At 35.0% G+C, this 15,874-nt stretch overlaps 1 protein-coding gene across 1 annotated transcript; it reads left to right on the top strand.

The window, feature by feature from the left end:
- The first annotated feature begins 1,097 nt into the window (after positions 1-1,097).
- On the top strand, positions 1,098-12,221 carry LOC113492025 (serine/threonine-protein kinase/endoribonuclease IRE1-like). The gene is made up of 11 exons (XM_026869300.1): positions 1,098-1,363; positions 1,898-2,138; positions 5,226-5,796; positions 7,401-7,582; positions 7,914-8,063; positions 8,358-8,497; positions 9,377-9,567; positions 9,999-10,132; positions 10,316-10,463; positions 10,831-11,016; positions 11,409-12,221. The coding sequence occupies exons 1-11, from the start codon at positions 1,270-1,272 to the stop codon at positions 11,874-11,876; spliced, it is 2,505 nt and encodes an 834-aa protein (XP_026725101.1). The 5' UTR covers positions 1,098-1,269; the 3' UTR covers positions 11,877-12,221.
- Positions 12,222-15,874: the final 3,653 nt, after the last annotated feature.

The raw sequence follows: 15,874 nt of genomic DNA, 5'->3' as shown, positions 1-15,874 counted from the left end.
AGTACGTAAATGCACGTATATGTAGTCTCGAAGGCACATAAAACAGTCAACATGTGTCCCGCCATAAACAATCGTAGTTTTACCGCCGAATCACATTATACATTGGAACGACATAATTGCCTTTATGGTTATCGACGTGTATGTTTCGTGTTATAGTGTGGCCATGGAACAAACCGCTGAAGTCAGGTTGAAAGATTTTATCTTATATGTAATTGATAAGCAATCATATTTTACAAGGACGTATTTTCTAATTTTACGGTACCGTACACTATCGGTTAAAACGGTACTCCGACAGCTAGATTATTTTCACAGGGTATGTGACTATTGCCGCCATAAAACTAATAAACTAATAGATATCGAGTTGACGCTGCATACATTTACTGATTGATATTTTTTTCACAAAAGTGAACGATGAAATGATGATGCTTAGTCTAGCGAGACTTAACTCACTTGGATTAAGAGATACTAGGTATCGAGCAAAATGCAATAAATTGCGAGGTCTTGAATTACGGTTGTCAAAAGTGATCCAGCAATGTAGCAATGTAACGCAAACCGACGATATTCATCCCATCGTCTAAATGAAGCTTTAGATTCTATTATTAAAATCACAGTTGCGTACTAAATCTGAATGATTCGATCGACATGTAATCATAAACAACGTAAAGCGTGACCATTTAACTGTTTAGTCGTATCTATCTTTTCGCTATATTCTGTGTTCATATACCAATATTTTACATAGATATGAATAGACAAAGGTTGTATATTTAATTTTTATTAAGCCCATAATATTTAATATTATTATGAACACTGTTTTGTCAGAGCAATAATCGGCTTTCTTAAAGAATAAATAACGTTATGATAAAATATACGCATGTACAGAAGCACTTTATACAGTTCCTTTTAGGAAGGAATTTATAGATTAGCGAAGAATTAACGGAAACGGCAGGATTTATGTTTAAGAATGGCAATATAGATAATGTGTATTTCCCTATTACCTAATTGTAACTTCTAATTAAGGTTAAGCACTGTCACAGCATGCCTCATATATGTATACCTACCTCGTAATCTGTTATTTTGTTCAGATTGTTTTAAAGTAGTTGACATCTGGCATTTGTTTTTTTAAAGCAGTGATTCCTTACCAACAAATTTTCTCATCTTCATTGTCTAGGTTTTGATAAATCGAAGATTTTCAAGAATTCTGACGACAACACTTGTTCGCCAGACAAAAAGAGAGGCATCTACGTAGCGAGGACCGAGTACAATATACTGATGCATGATTCTAAGAACCAGAATCACAAATGGAATGTAACATTCTTTGATTACACCTCTCTAGCTATGGGCAAAGAGATGCTAAATGATTATGGTGAGTTATATTATTTAAAAATAGGTTTTATTGCGACGAGATAGAGCTTAATATAATTGGAAATAGGACAATCTATTGTGTTTTTTTCAATTGATTAAAATAAAGTGTACATCGATTTTGCGACGCTAAAAAAGAATGCTATCGTATAGCTTTCGGTCTTCCGTTTCCCACACAAATATTTATTAACGATTTTTGTTAGTATGCTGAAAACCTGAAAACTTACTGTACCTTGACCAACGTACTAGAAACAACTTGTGTAAGTGAAAGTACGTCCGTTATATTTCAGTTTCAGATACTGACCATCCTATCTGTTTTCATCAAACGCTGACTAACTTTATATGAGATTAACCAACCTATATTTTAACAAAACTAAATAATAGGTCCTTTTGACTGTTGTCTTCTTCCCGCTTAACGCAGCAGTCAAAACTTGCACTTGGTTCACTATATTATAAAATATAGCCATAATTCCATGCCGTAAAAGGAGTTAATCGCTTAACTGATTGTCTAACGTATTAACCTTGTAATGTTGTCCAGGTATAATCCACTTCACATCGACCTCAAATGGCCGCGTTATGTCCTTTGACCGTAAGACTGGAGACTTGGTCTGGTCCCACAACTTCGAAACGCCCGTCGTAGCCGCCTACATACTAGACAGAGATGGACTGATCTCTGTCCCTTTCAATTCCATTGGAGACGACACCTTGGATCACATCATGGAAGATGCTACGACGTTGACCAATGGACAGGGGATAAAGAATTCGAATATTGAGTTGTAGTAAGTATTTTTTTCGCGATATCTTTCAATAGTAGAACATGAGAACGGCGTGAATGAATTATCTAGAAAAGTCTATCTTTTTATCTTAATCCGTTTTAGTGTTATGTGATGAAATTTTATCAATATCAACACTCGGTCTTTTAGGTTTTTTTATACTTGATCATTTTTAACTTCTTGATTCGTTTAGGAGTTTCGTGACAGTTCTTCTCCATGAAAATGGTACTTAGAACCGTGCAACCATAATTATAAATGTAATATTTTGAATGTGCCTGACAAAAATCATATAAGATAAAAAAAACAGTTAACTTTATCTATCGTTTTTCCTTATCTCTCTTTTATTAATTTATCAGCATACACAATGTATAGACAGACTTTTTGTCTCTGTAATCTGAGCCAACGAACAGACCTACAAACCTATACCTAAAAACGTCCCACGGGCTTTCCCGCCACCTTGTATAAGCCATGTGTTAATTACACTACATGTTCCCGGATTCATATCTATACCACGCTCGGTAGTACCACTCTTGTACCCTGGGGACCTAATCATGTTATCTTAATTGTGGGCGTCGAGAATAGTTGTAAATGCTATATTCAGTTGATAAATAAGGGGTCCTGCATAAAAGTATGTGAATGCTTATAGCTATGTGATACACGTGGAGTTTATATATTGATAAAAAATAAAAATTAGGCTTTGGAGGTGATGAGTTTTTTTAGAAAGTAATATGATAAAAATAATCTTCATTTCAAATTATTTTTTTGACTGAATCGTATTTAAAACTCATTCAAATTAAAAGTGTTATCGTATTTTAAACTTAAATTAAAAGGGGGTCTTTAATTCGACTTTGTCTTTGATTAGTATTGGTCCCGTTTGATCTATGATATTTTGAAGTAAATTTATTCCCTTTTTAAAACCAATAACAACAACGACATTTGAAGAATATCTTCGTATCAGTAATTACGGTTATTTCAAGTAGCTTCAAAGAAACCGCCATAGTTTAAATTCATCGCGTGCCGCACATAACGATTAGTGACACTTGTCACTCGTGGTCGTGTTCTCTTTATCGATTATGTTAACCTTCATAAAATGATAGTAAAGACTCATCAAGTTCATTATTTATTATATAACAATTTATTGTTATTTTATGCATTTTTTATTTAATGTTCGGAAAAGTGACCACTATTAAGCAGATGTGAATAAAATGCAATTCCAGTTTTTTACGAGCCTGAAATATAATGATACTCGTACATTTTAAAGGATTTGTTTTTAACGCCGTATGTTGAATGTATGAAACAAATGCATATGCATGTGCGGAAATCGAGCGCTTAGTCACAGCACTAATTTAGATTTAACATGAAAGAAAGCGTTTTGTTTGTTTCACTTTCCTCAAAATAATTTGGATGAACTTTTTACTCGAAGTTATAAATATGCAATGTTGTGTAGACGTTGACCCCTTTAGACGTATGAGATGCATATTTCTTTAAAACACTCTCTTGAATGTCTTATCTTTTATTAAAGGTATAAGCAGGATAGATAACTGTAGAATTTTTTGGGAACGCCTTAGAACTCACAGAAGGCTAGACAAAAAATTGCTCTCACCCAAAACACGCAAGGTAGCTTTAGTTTTGAGCATATATACCTGGAACACACAAACAAATAGAGAATAAAATGTCTGGCGTAGTTTTCTTATTGCCGTCATTTACATTCCCAAGCAATTCTATTTTGTCTATTTAAAACTGTTATAAGCGTTGCTCTATTTTGGTGATTGATAACATTTATGACTGGGGGCGTCATTTTGGGAAATGTAATTGCCAAGTATTTAAATAATTTGAGTACTATTCCATATTTCATTAACACAATGGATCGAAGCACCTAGTTTGTATAACGGAGATTATACGATATTAGTTCATCAAAGTATAGTAGTATATTTGTTCAAATGAAGGATATAGACTTTATGTATTTTCAGTAAAGTTCAAAATCGTAGACATTTTGTGTTATTAGTTGATAGCCATCAATGATCGTATTTCCTTATGTTTATGTTGTTTCATTTCTTGAAGTCTCTTTATTTTTGGTGTTTACGATATTGTTTATCAATGATTTGTTTTGTCTTAAAATTAAATCTTTTTTTATAAGTTAAATAACATAAGGTAAGCTCTGTATCTTATCAATAGTAGGGCGATAAGATGAACCATTATATTATTATGCCGTCCTTTATGATATACGCAGTTACAGGTATAGGCCCTTTGTACATGCATGCTCAAGACCCCGATATCTGGTAACTTCTGTCTCCAAATTCCTGTGTCCTCCCATTGAGATTTATATTGTCTGGTGACTATTTGGCTTCTTTTAAGAATTTTTAAAGTATTTTTTAACGTATTCGGACATTCGAATTTATTTATCCGACATTAAAATTTAACAATATCTTGGCAATAATAAGAAAAAACTTGATTTTACAAACCCAAATTAACACTGTATACAAAACCCCCCCATATGAGTAGGAAGTCCGGCTTCTAAGCCGAAATGCCCGGCTTTAGCGACTGGTAATCGTTGACGCCTTGTCTTTTTCGTCGAAAAGTGAAGTCAAAAAGATATCTTTTGTCAATCTTGATCAGTTTCTTGGTATGCATCTATCAAAAAATGCTTATTGTATAGATACGTTAGGCTTACGTTTTGATTACCAGGCCGCGTATCGTAGTGTGACGAGAACGTACTGCTAATTTCATGACTAATTTAATGAACATTCCATGTAATTTACGTGTTTTTAAACTATCGGATGGAAATGTATTGTGTAGGTACACTTTCCTAAATTAGGCATTGTGAAGGAAGGCCCTATGGCGAAAATTTTGATATACCTAAATAACATGTCTGTAAATAATTATGACAATTGAAATGCTTCAATTTACGTAACCTGTACTGATATTCTGCGGGTACGCCCACATTGCTTTGCTGACGGTAGAGTCACTAGTAATTACGGCCGAGCGTATCTCTGTTCACTGAACACAACACCATCATTTATATCAGAATTTTTAATTCTTTAAGAACTCAGATTTTATGTTGTAAGAAAGTATATCGTATTCTTTTGTTTTCAGCCCAACATTATACGTCGGTGAACATAACCATGGTCTATACGCCTTATCCTCGTTGGTAGATAAAAATACAATAACGATATCAACTGGGCACGCACAACCCCTGCTGCTGGAGGGCCCGACAGAAGCCGAGGACAAATCAGACACACTGAACTACGAGCCATTCAAAAATGTGCACTACAAACTCAGAGATTTGAACCTCCACGTGTCAGCGCCCTATCTCTTGCTAGGGCACTACAAAGTTCCCGAATTAACCACAACATGGATGCCTCAACTACCAAACTCAAACTTTTTAAACGTACACAACTCACAGAACAGTGCGATTAAATTAATAAATGGACAAGTTCATTCAGAAGCTGACAATGACGTTGAGAACGAGACTAATTTGAAGTCGAATTCGATATCAGTGTCCGTGCAAACTGAAGATTTGTTCGAAGGGTTCAACTTCAGGCCCGACCTGTGGTACAAGCAGGCTTACTTGTGGTTCCATCAGCAGGAGAATCAAGTTCTCAAGGTCGCGCTAATTATATTAGTCGGGCTCGTCATCACCATGTTTTGGTATCTACGCTATCAGGTAAATGTTATATTCATGTACAGTCAGTAACATAAATCGACTGACACAATCATATCTTTAAAACAACTGTACACCGTCAAAATCAATTGGCGGGCGTTCTGATATGATACAAAATGGGCTTGACACCAAAGGTTCAAAAGTCTAAACACAAATACCTACACGTTACTAAAAAAATGACACTCGCAGATCGGATTATGTCAATCAAATTCTCTTGCTGACTGTAGAATTTAATTTTACAGTGTATCCTTATCGCCACGCCACGTTGCGTCGGCGTCGGTGCCAACACGCCGTTCCCAACGTGATTAATATTTATGTGTGTGCATTTATTTTCTTATCACAGTTGTATGCGATTTACAATCGACTTACCGATTTACGTTCCCTGTTAATATCATGCTTACTTATCATGGTAATGTTTGAACATTGCGAAAGTTTTAACTCTGATATTTGGATTTTATATTGATATTGATATTAGGCTAATAATATCTTACGTTGAGCTAAGGTTGGTTTAAGGAGGCGCGCCTTAACTTAGCACTGCATTCAGTGGGATTTAAGAGGCCTTTGCTCAGCTGTGGCACTCAATATGCTAGGAAAATTTTTAACTTAAGTACTCGACCGTTTCTGTCATTTTCTTTTATACAGATTAGTTGCTATGAAAATGAATCTGTTTTTATTGAAAATTGTTTCCATAATACATGTTGACAAACTTCATCGTATGTTGTATTCTGTTTGAAATTCATGATCATGAGAAAATGCAAATTTCCTTAATATGTTTGTACAGTTGGGATCGGTTGTCGTCATTTAGAGCAGTGTTACGTTTTCTGTGTGTTTAGCTTTATAGCCACTTTATAAATTACAGAATATTGCCTATTAATGAACTCATTCCGACATACTGATAAGGTATAGATACAAATCTTGGTGTAAGATATACAGCGCACTGAATATCTTGGTCGATAATATTTTTATTAGAACATAAGGTTAGTTTTAAAGGAATTAAGATTCCGAATCCCATCTGTAATCTATCTCTTTTTCATTCTCAAATAATAACTTTTTAATCTCATGAGAACTTGGGACATCATAAAGTATTACGCAATCAACTTTCTCAATCGTAAAACCGATTGCGATGATTAAAAAATTAAACTAAAAACACATGAAGCTTGGTTTATAGCGGCTTAGTGACCGCGTTATCAGTGATAAGTCCCGATTATGTCACAAGGTTAAACGCAAATCTGATAGAAGTAACTTTCTTAATGCATATTATTGTTTTGTGTGACATGATTGTGTTAACTGTGACCTTTAGTTAATACATTACCAATGTGACCGTTATTTGTATATTTTTTCAAAATGTCAAAACTAGTTTAGACATTTTTTTCTATTTACTGCAATAAACTTCTTCCTCCTAATGCAAAGTAAAACGTTAGCTTACACCTTATGCCAGCCACTTACATTTTTTCATAAATGCTTTATAATCCAATAAAAGTAGGTCAATTGATCATGAACATAAATACTGAAGATTTATATTCCCATGGTAATATAATCCCTATTTCAATTGTAGATTCACGTAAATTCACTTAAAACAATAGTGACGTCACTATTCTATATTACAGGCTCGCGAGTTTCAACAGTTATCGCAAGGTGGCTCTCGTACGTCAAACGCATCGACCTCATCCAACGGCGAGGTGACGGGTCAACTTATGGAGATCGGGAACGGAGAGGTCAGAATAGGCCGGATCACATTCAACACTGATCAGGTGCTTGGCAAGGGATGTGAAGGCACTTTTGTTTATAGGTGAGTTTGTTTTTCTGTTGAGGTAAAATCGACCTTATGAGTTATTGTGTGTACAAAGTCATAAGATTGCTTTAAAATTGTGAGTTGCACACAAAGTCATACTGTTGATTTTTTATCGTAGAGTGTCCTTTGTGAAAAAAAAACCTATTTTATTTCATTGCAAGGGAGACGAGGCAGTTTTGGTAACTAATTTAACTCAGAACACAGAATAAAAAAATAGTACTTCTTTGAGAGATTTAATCGATTTTCGATTTCCCTTACTTTATTTACCGAATACATGAATAGATAGTAAAATACTTAAATATAATTGAGTATTTCTTTCTCATTCCAGAGGTACATTCGACAAGCGTGCAGTAGCAGTGAAACGTTTGTTGCCGGAATGCTTTACGTTCGCTGACCGCGAGGTGGCGCTGCTAAGAGAATCCGATGCGCACGCGCACGTCGTCCGCTATTACTGCACAGAGAGGGATAAACAGTTTAGGTGTGTTTGTTACTGTTGTATATTTAAGGTTGTCAATGGCTTGTTTTAGCTATAGCGTGTGAATGTGCTTACCTTATTTCTGATATTTCTATCGCTTGTAGACTTAGATAACATTGAGGCGTTCTTACAAGTCTGTATATTACAATATCAGCTGAAAATAATATTATTATGTTAAAAAGTACCCACTAGCCTTGTATATACTATGGCATGCAATAAAGTTATTGTTTGATTGATAAATAATAACGCTCATCAAAATATATTTCCATAAATAAAACTTACGATTATTCTCTTCAGGTACATAGCATTAGAGCTTTGTTCAGCGACGTTACAAGACTACGTTGAGAAGAAGCTAAACTTCGAGTGCGCTATAGACGCGGTGGAAGTCCTTCGACAGGCGACTATGGGCCTCTCGCACTTACATTCTATGGATATAGGTAAGACTAACTCACATATGGCATGTAAAGCACTGTCAACTTTGTAGACGAAATTCGTCGTATAAAAAAATGTTGCGAACCTTTTCCATTTTTTTGGAGACTCGGTGTCAACGAAAGGGAAATTGAAGTGAAAATGTTTTTAACTGTTGCAAGTAGCACTTTGATTATCAAAAATGTCCGTGGGTCAAATGGATCAATTGAAGTAAATACGCGTATCAAATACTGGTGGGGTGAATGGAGACAAACTTTGTAATAGTTTAAAAAGTAAGCTTTTAAAAGCAAATGAGGAAATATTGATGGTTATTAGTTGACTGTTAAATAACTTATAACCACAAGAAAAGCGAAAATGCGACAAGTTGAAAAGTAGTTACAGGTAACTCATCTTTTAACAATGCTTCTTCAATTCACCTCGTTTGACTGTACTTTTGAAGTATAGTTCAATTTCAATCATCAAACCTTCCCGCGGCTCATTGCGAACCTAGTACCCAATTATAAATAACAATAAAACCGGTACATCGCCCGCATCATCGAGCATTTCAAAAGTTAATGACCCATGAGTTTGTTGCTATACGTGTAGCTACATGTTTAGCAATCAACAATAACTTGTGTACTAACTATAGCCGTTTGATCAGATTTGTTACGTGGTCACGAAAACGTTTATCCGAATCAAATTCTCAACATAACACAGTTTTATTTTATCAGTGAATTGAAATGAGCAGTAAACGTACAAATCCATTGTATTTTGTGCATCTAAAAACCAATATTAGATCCCAAATAATACCCCCTAAATAGAGTTTCTGTGTCTGCCTCCACAAGTCACGACACTTTGACTTAAAACACGTCATTTTCTCCCTCTTTACCCATTTTCTTTGTCACCAGTTCATAGAGACGTGAAACCTCACAACGTGCTGCTATCAATGCCGACGGGCGCTGGTGAAGTCCGGGCCATGATCTCGGACTTCGGTTTGTCCAAGAAGCTCAATCTCGGGAGGATGAGCTTCTCAAGACGTTCCGGAGTGACCGGCACCGATGGATGGATCGCACCCGAAATGGTTAATGGGGAGAGAACTGTGAGTAATAATTTATTTAACTTTATACTAACTTTCTAGAATCTGAATAGGTCACTGGTGACCTACGAACAAAACAGGTTCTTATAAGATGCAACGGTTTCCTCCTCGAATAGTTTTGCTTGGGTCGTGAGTCGAACAATCCAATGAAACAATTAAGTTTGAATCATGCTCACCTGGAAGAAATTCTGCTATGAAATTTATTTCTTTGATCATTTGTCTTTTCGCATGAATTCGAACCAAATTTAACTTAAGCCGAATTTCAATTAAATATAGACTTTAATGCCTCTTGCTAAGGTTGAAAATGACTCGTGCTATCTCAATCCATTTCGCCCGTAAGGCAACAACCAATAGCAGTCCTGGATACATGGATATTCATGAATAACTTTTCTTTCTATTTAATTATTCATTCATATCATTCTGTATTGTTCCAGACGACGTCAGTAGATATATTCTCTCTGGGCTGTGTATTCTACTACGTGCTATCGAAAGGGCAACATCCGTTCGGTGACATGCTACGGAGACAGGCGAACATACTTACAGGAGAATATAACCTAGAACAACTTGAGTAAGTAACAGCTTTCTATTTAACTTATGCTTAGTGCATGCTACCGTAATATAAAAGTAACATAATAATAAATAATAGTGTTTTATGTCTATTGTAACGAAAGAATTCTATCAAATGAAATGTTCTATCTCCAGAGTAAAAGAAAGAACGAGGCTTAATGAAACGTTTTATTACTCCTAACAGCAAAATATTGCCTGACGAGGAGGTGCTGGTAACAAAGATCCTGATCCGCGCGATGATATCGCCGCGGCCGGGCGCGCGGCCGCCGTGCGAGACTGTGCTCAAGTACCCCATGTTCTGGGGCAAGCAGAGCATACTCAACTTCCTACAGGTAAACAATTGATAGAAAAATACTCCCTTTATTGTGTTGTTGTGTTATTAGCTTCCTAATTTGTGATAGTTTGCTATCGTGAGCGGCTAATAGTAGGAAAATTGTGTTTCTTATTCAAGCAACTTCCCTTCGTTTGAAGCGGTCTTTAATTTTGTTTCTATTTATTGTATAATGCCCTTTTAATTTCTTCCTGGTTGAATATGGACAATGAATAGGTTACAGTTGTTATGAGTACTTTAGTATTCAGTGTTGTGGCGATAGTGTTATTGAATTGTCAAATGCGCAAAACAACTGTTCTTCTTAAAATCTGTTCAAATGTAGAGATTAACAAAGGAATCTAATTGAATTAGCTGTTGTTGTCGTGCAGGACGTAAGTGACCAGGTGGAGAGCGGCGGCGGCGGGTCGGAGGCGGCGCTGGAGCGCGGCGCGCGGCGCGTGGTGCGCGGCGACTGGCGCGCGCGCGTGTGCGGCGCCGTGGCCGCCGACCTGCGCGCGCGCCGCACCTACCGCGGGGACCGCGCCGCGCATCTGCTGCGCGCCATACGGAACAAGGTAACTACACCACCACACAGGTCTTAACTGTAGACCCAGTAGACGCCTACCTACTAGACTGTATTACCGTTTTCCATCTACACACTTTGTGTTCAGTGTACAAGTTATACCGTCGTCAAGTGTGCTTGTGTGGTAGGCGTATACGGTCTGTGAGCATTGAGAGGGTGGGACTATGAAACGACGGCACTGACTTTATTGAATACGGTATTTCGTGTTGCGCTTACTGGGTAACTCGCCATCTCACCCCTAACCTCATCTACGGCGCGGCTAACTGATTCTGTCTCAAGAATAACGCTGAACAAAAAGTTTGTTTTCTTTGTCACAAGTTAGATAATGTAAGGAAAATCATTTTAAAACATCACTATTCTAACAAAAAATAATTATTTTAACAGAAACATCACTACAGAGAAGTAGACATCGAAGTCCGAGAAAGTCTCGGCAAGCTGCCGGACGGGTTCGTGTCGTACTGGTTACGACGATTCCCCCTCCTACTTCCACACGTGTGGCTGCAGATGCAACCCTACAGACACGAGGACGTCCTCCAAGGGTACTACCCACACGCCTTCACGTTCCTACGAGAAGACGTACCGGAACTGAGCGACGACGGACCCATCGACGACGATATACCGCACGAAATGTGCGACCCAGGTAACAACGAATTATTTATCAAAAGTAGAGTGTTTGTCGACGAAAACCATTCTCCCAAATTCAGAAAAGAAGGATCCCCTAGAAAACGAAATGAGTGGAGACACGACGAGAGGATACGACAAGATGACGTCAGACTCAGAGATAGACATTACTACAAGAAGAAAGAAAGAAAACGGGAAGAAATCCCAGTATGGACATTACCGCCCCAGTGAAGTGTTTATGCTTATTGTAAGTGAATTTTACTTGACCAGAAGTCACAGGGACTAGTTTAGATAGATTGTTTCTAAAATCGAATTCCTTGAAGATAGAGATTTTTTAGCTCCATAATATTGCTAACAAAATAAGTGAATCGTTTATTGGATTTGACAGTTATGACAATCATGGCGCTAGTGTGTTTCCCTGCAGTGGAAACGAAGTATTACTAATTGAGTAAAAAGTTTTATATTTCTATTGTTTGACGAGTTTATTGACTATTTCAAAGTTCTATTAATTAGTTATATTTAATCAAATAATTTAATCGTTTTGCTTTTTTATATATCTAGATTAATGTTATTTTTCTGGTCAGGTACTAGTGGGATAAGTTATTTAAAATGCACAAAAACAATTTTGTGATGATTATTTATTAAATTAATTAATATATTTAATTTGCTATTTAATAGATGTCTAATATATTACAAGAGAAATAATAGTACTTTTTAAGAAATCTCTAGCAATTTACTTTAGTTTTTAAGTGGAATGCGAAAATTATTTGGGACCAAAAGGGAAGCTTGTTTTACGTGCATTTTGTTAAGGCCTACCGAGTCTTTTGTTAGCAGTACCGTCGTGATTCGTATAGATTAGTTGTGTTTTGAGAAACCTCTCTAAGAAACGGATTGTTTAGAATACTGACAAGAAAAGCAAACAAATAAGTCAGCGAGATTGTTCAAACTAAAAGTCCTGCAGTGACTTTGAAATCGCTCTTACTATTAACCATTAAGGTTCATTTTTGGATAACATCACCAAGTGGTGAAGAAATCGCTCTTGTTGTAAAGCATTAAAGTTAATTTTCGGTTATCACCATGGGTGGTGAAACGTACATAATAAAACACAAACAAAATAATACCTGATTTTAGTTACTATATCTAGTTAAATTATTTGTAAGTATTGAGATTTGTTTAAAAATATTAATTATTAAGTTTAATGCAATGCAAATGCTTTGATGAGTGAGTTAGCGTGTGTTGCCAGCCTCATTAAATATTTATGTACTTATACATTATTATGTATCTTTTCAGGCATCAAAAAGTATCTGTTTTTTATCTTTATTGAATCAAACTTGAGTTTAAATGTCAATGAGGTCACATAATGAATTTTAATGACTACTTTAGATAAGCGTTATGGGAATACTCTTTTTTAGGAATGTTATGCTTCTAAATGTCTCAATGTTGGTCATTTTTGTATGCAGAATTGTTTTACTGAAGTAACTAAATTTGTTAAAAGTTGCTGTACAAATTATCAATTATTGTGATAAATTTAAAACGAAAAGTAGCCGTTTTGTAGACTTCTAGCTGGGAATTTCATTGGATCTCTCACCACTTTTTGAGATTAAGTTGCTGTCAAAGAAGACATAATTCTGTACAACAGTAAAACAAATGACAATGTATAACGCCGCGGTGCTCTTCCGCAAATTAAAATAATATTATTTTACTTTCCCGAATCCGGCCATGATCATGACATCCGCAAAGGCGTCTAAGCGTTAAGTACTAAAAATAGCCATAAAATCCGTTTAAATATAACTAATAAAACGTATCGATATCATACATAGATACGCAATACATTATGAACGCTTACGAACGATATGAACAGTACACTCTGTCTATATATACCAGTAAAATATTTTTAAAACACATGCCTTTGTTTCTACACATGTTCACGAGTTAAGTGGCTTACGTAACTAGAGTACATTCAGTACATAGGAACGAGGCAAGGGGGAACGTACGAGATTACACTGGTCAATGTATTACCTTGAACCAGGCATTGAATGATGACCCGATTTATATATACGCTGTGACGTATACAGAGGTTCTTTAAGCTTTTTGTGTTAGCCGGATTCAAATAGTTATTCTGATAATGTGTTGATGATGGTTGGAAACACAATTGTAAATCCATACTTATGTATGTTTTGGCGATATTCAATATTGGAATTTAAATATTAGATACTGATTTTGAAATTTATGGGTCAATGTCAAAGAATTTTATTAAATTAATTACGCGTTCTTAATGATTACGGCTTTTGTGATAATCTTGGGTAGAGTACACAGACGACTTGATATTTTATTTTACTTTTATCAACGTTTCAATGTGTGATGACGAAGTTGAATAAATGTTTTATTAATACAATGATATCCGTTAATCAATTCCTGCATATTTTAACGATAAGTGTGAGAACATTTTATTTGTTATAAAAAATCTATAATGCTATTATAATGAATTCATGATGCATATTAAAGTGCATTATACGGTATTAGGAAGTTATCATCACACTGAATAAATTGTTTTTTTATTATTATTATTATTTGATTGTTGATATTTATAATTAATATTTTTTTGGTGCTATAAATTTGTGAGTCTTGTTTGCTATGTGTTGACGTATATATGAAATTAATTAATTTGATTGTCGACCTCTTAATATAAATCTATAGAATACTTTATCGAGTACGATTTAGTGTAAGAATTAATGTAAGTTTTATAATATTTTAAAGAAATGCAATCACGTGTTACGCGAAGTGTCCCACATCAATGTTTTATATGGAATTAAATTGTGGTATTTACGGTAGTGAAATAAATTAAACACACACAAATAGATTAAAATATAAAATTATAGGGGACTTTTTATATCTCGTGTGATTCATTACGTGCATCGTTTATTAACAACATGCAAAATTATAATTTACACGGTTAGGTAAAGTTTTTTCTAATGCGGTAAATGTGATTCAAGGTGCCTACCTGCCTTCGTAATATATTTTGAAATTTCGTAATTTATGCAGATTATGTTTATAATGTTCCTTTAAAACGTTTATGATGTCACCGCCATTAGAGTTTTTAATACATTATTGCGATAGTCGTTTCAAAGATTACGTAGACGATTCTCTTTTCGATACACATTTAAGGGGCGTAATGTTAGACTTATCGAAAGAATTCCCAGTTATCAAAAACACTCATGTATATGTAGTATTATAAACTAAGTTTCTAACTTAAACCTATTTTTGGGAGCATAAAATGTATAAATGCAGACAAAAATTATATTTATTTAAGGTGACCATACTGACTACGTTACTGTAGAGAAACTCACATTATTAGAATCATGATTAATTATACCTACGAGTCAGCGACAAGGTTTTTTTTATAAGGCATTGCAATTATCTAAACCAGTTTTACTTCACGATAATGCCAAGGTCGGCTTGTATATTTTTGAACAGATAGACACATGTGCTAACCTAAAAATTGTATAACTCCCCTCTATAAAGATTTAGATATACATCGATAGTATTTTTGCTATCAGAAAGACCTTGATTTGTATAAAATATTGACTGCTCTAAGCAAGCGTCTCAAACTCACGATAACTTTAAAAGTGATTAGCGAGTTGCACATGTGTTGTGTACCTATGTCGCTTTATAACACCAAATTTTCCTCAGTCTTATTATTTCAAAAAGGCATTGTGGACAAACATTTTATACAGTTAATAGATAAAAAATGTATTTAAATGATGAGTCACTTAAAATAATATTCTCAATATAGAATGGTTATGTTTTACAGCATACTCAAAGTTCATACTCCCACTCCTGGTGGTTTATTTATAGGGAAAGTGACAAACTCACGTAATGAATCACTCGTTATTAATTTGTGTTATTGATGTTCCTGTAAATTGTAAATAATTAGCTAGGTAGGTACTTAATCTAGAATAATTAGCCAACTAATAGGCGTAAACCGCGACAAACTGTAAGTTATTTTATAAGTGAAATTAATATTGATCGAAGTAGGTGATATGTAACATAGAGATTGGCATTTTATACGTAGCTAAACAATTTACCAAGTGATATTGATAAAAGTTAAATTTTGATATGTATATGAGTTCAAAATTGATCCAGTTTGTATCGATTGAAACTAACCGATGCTCAAATTATTTGTATATTTATATAGTGAATATCTAACTATCAAATAAAAAAATATACAA

Source organism: Trichoplusia ni, chromosome 3, assembly GCF_003590095.1.
Source record: "Trichoplusia ni isolate ovarian cell line Hi5 chromosome 3, tn1, whole genome shotgun sequence".
NCBI classification, from domain to species: Eukaryota; Metazoa; Arthropoda; class Insecta; order Lepidoptera; family Noctuidae; genus Trichoplusia; species Trichoplusia ni.
Note: the sequence above shows the minus strand (reverse complement) of the source record. Positions and strands in the feature narration are given on the sequence as shown.

What these genes read in the sequence shown, in the direction of transcription:
- LOC113492025 (XM_026869300.1), top strand. Translation starts at nt 1,270, where the DNA reads ATGCATGATTCTAAGAACCAGAATCACAAATGGAATGTAACATTCTTT. An exon ending in AGAGATGCTAAATGATTATG is followed by an intron (nt 1,364 to 1,897) that starts GTGAGTTATATT and finishes AATGTTGTCCAG; the next exon opens with GTATAATCCACTTCACATCG. An exon ending in TATAACCTAGAACAACTTGA is followed by an intron (nt 10,133 to 10,315) that starts GTAAGTAACAGC and finishes TACTCCTAACAG; the next exon opens with CAAAATATTGCCTGACGAGG.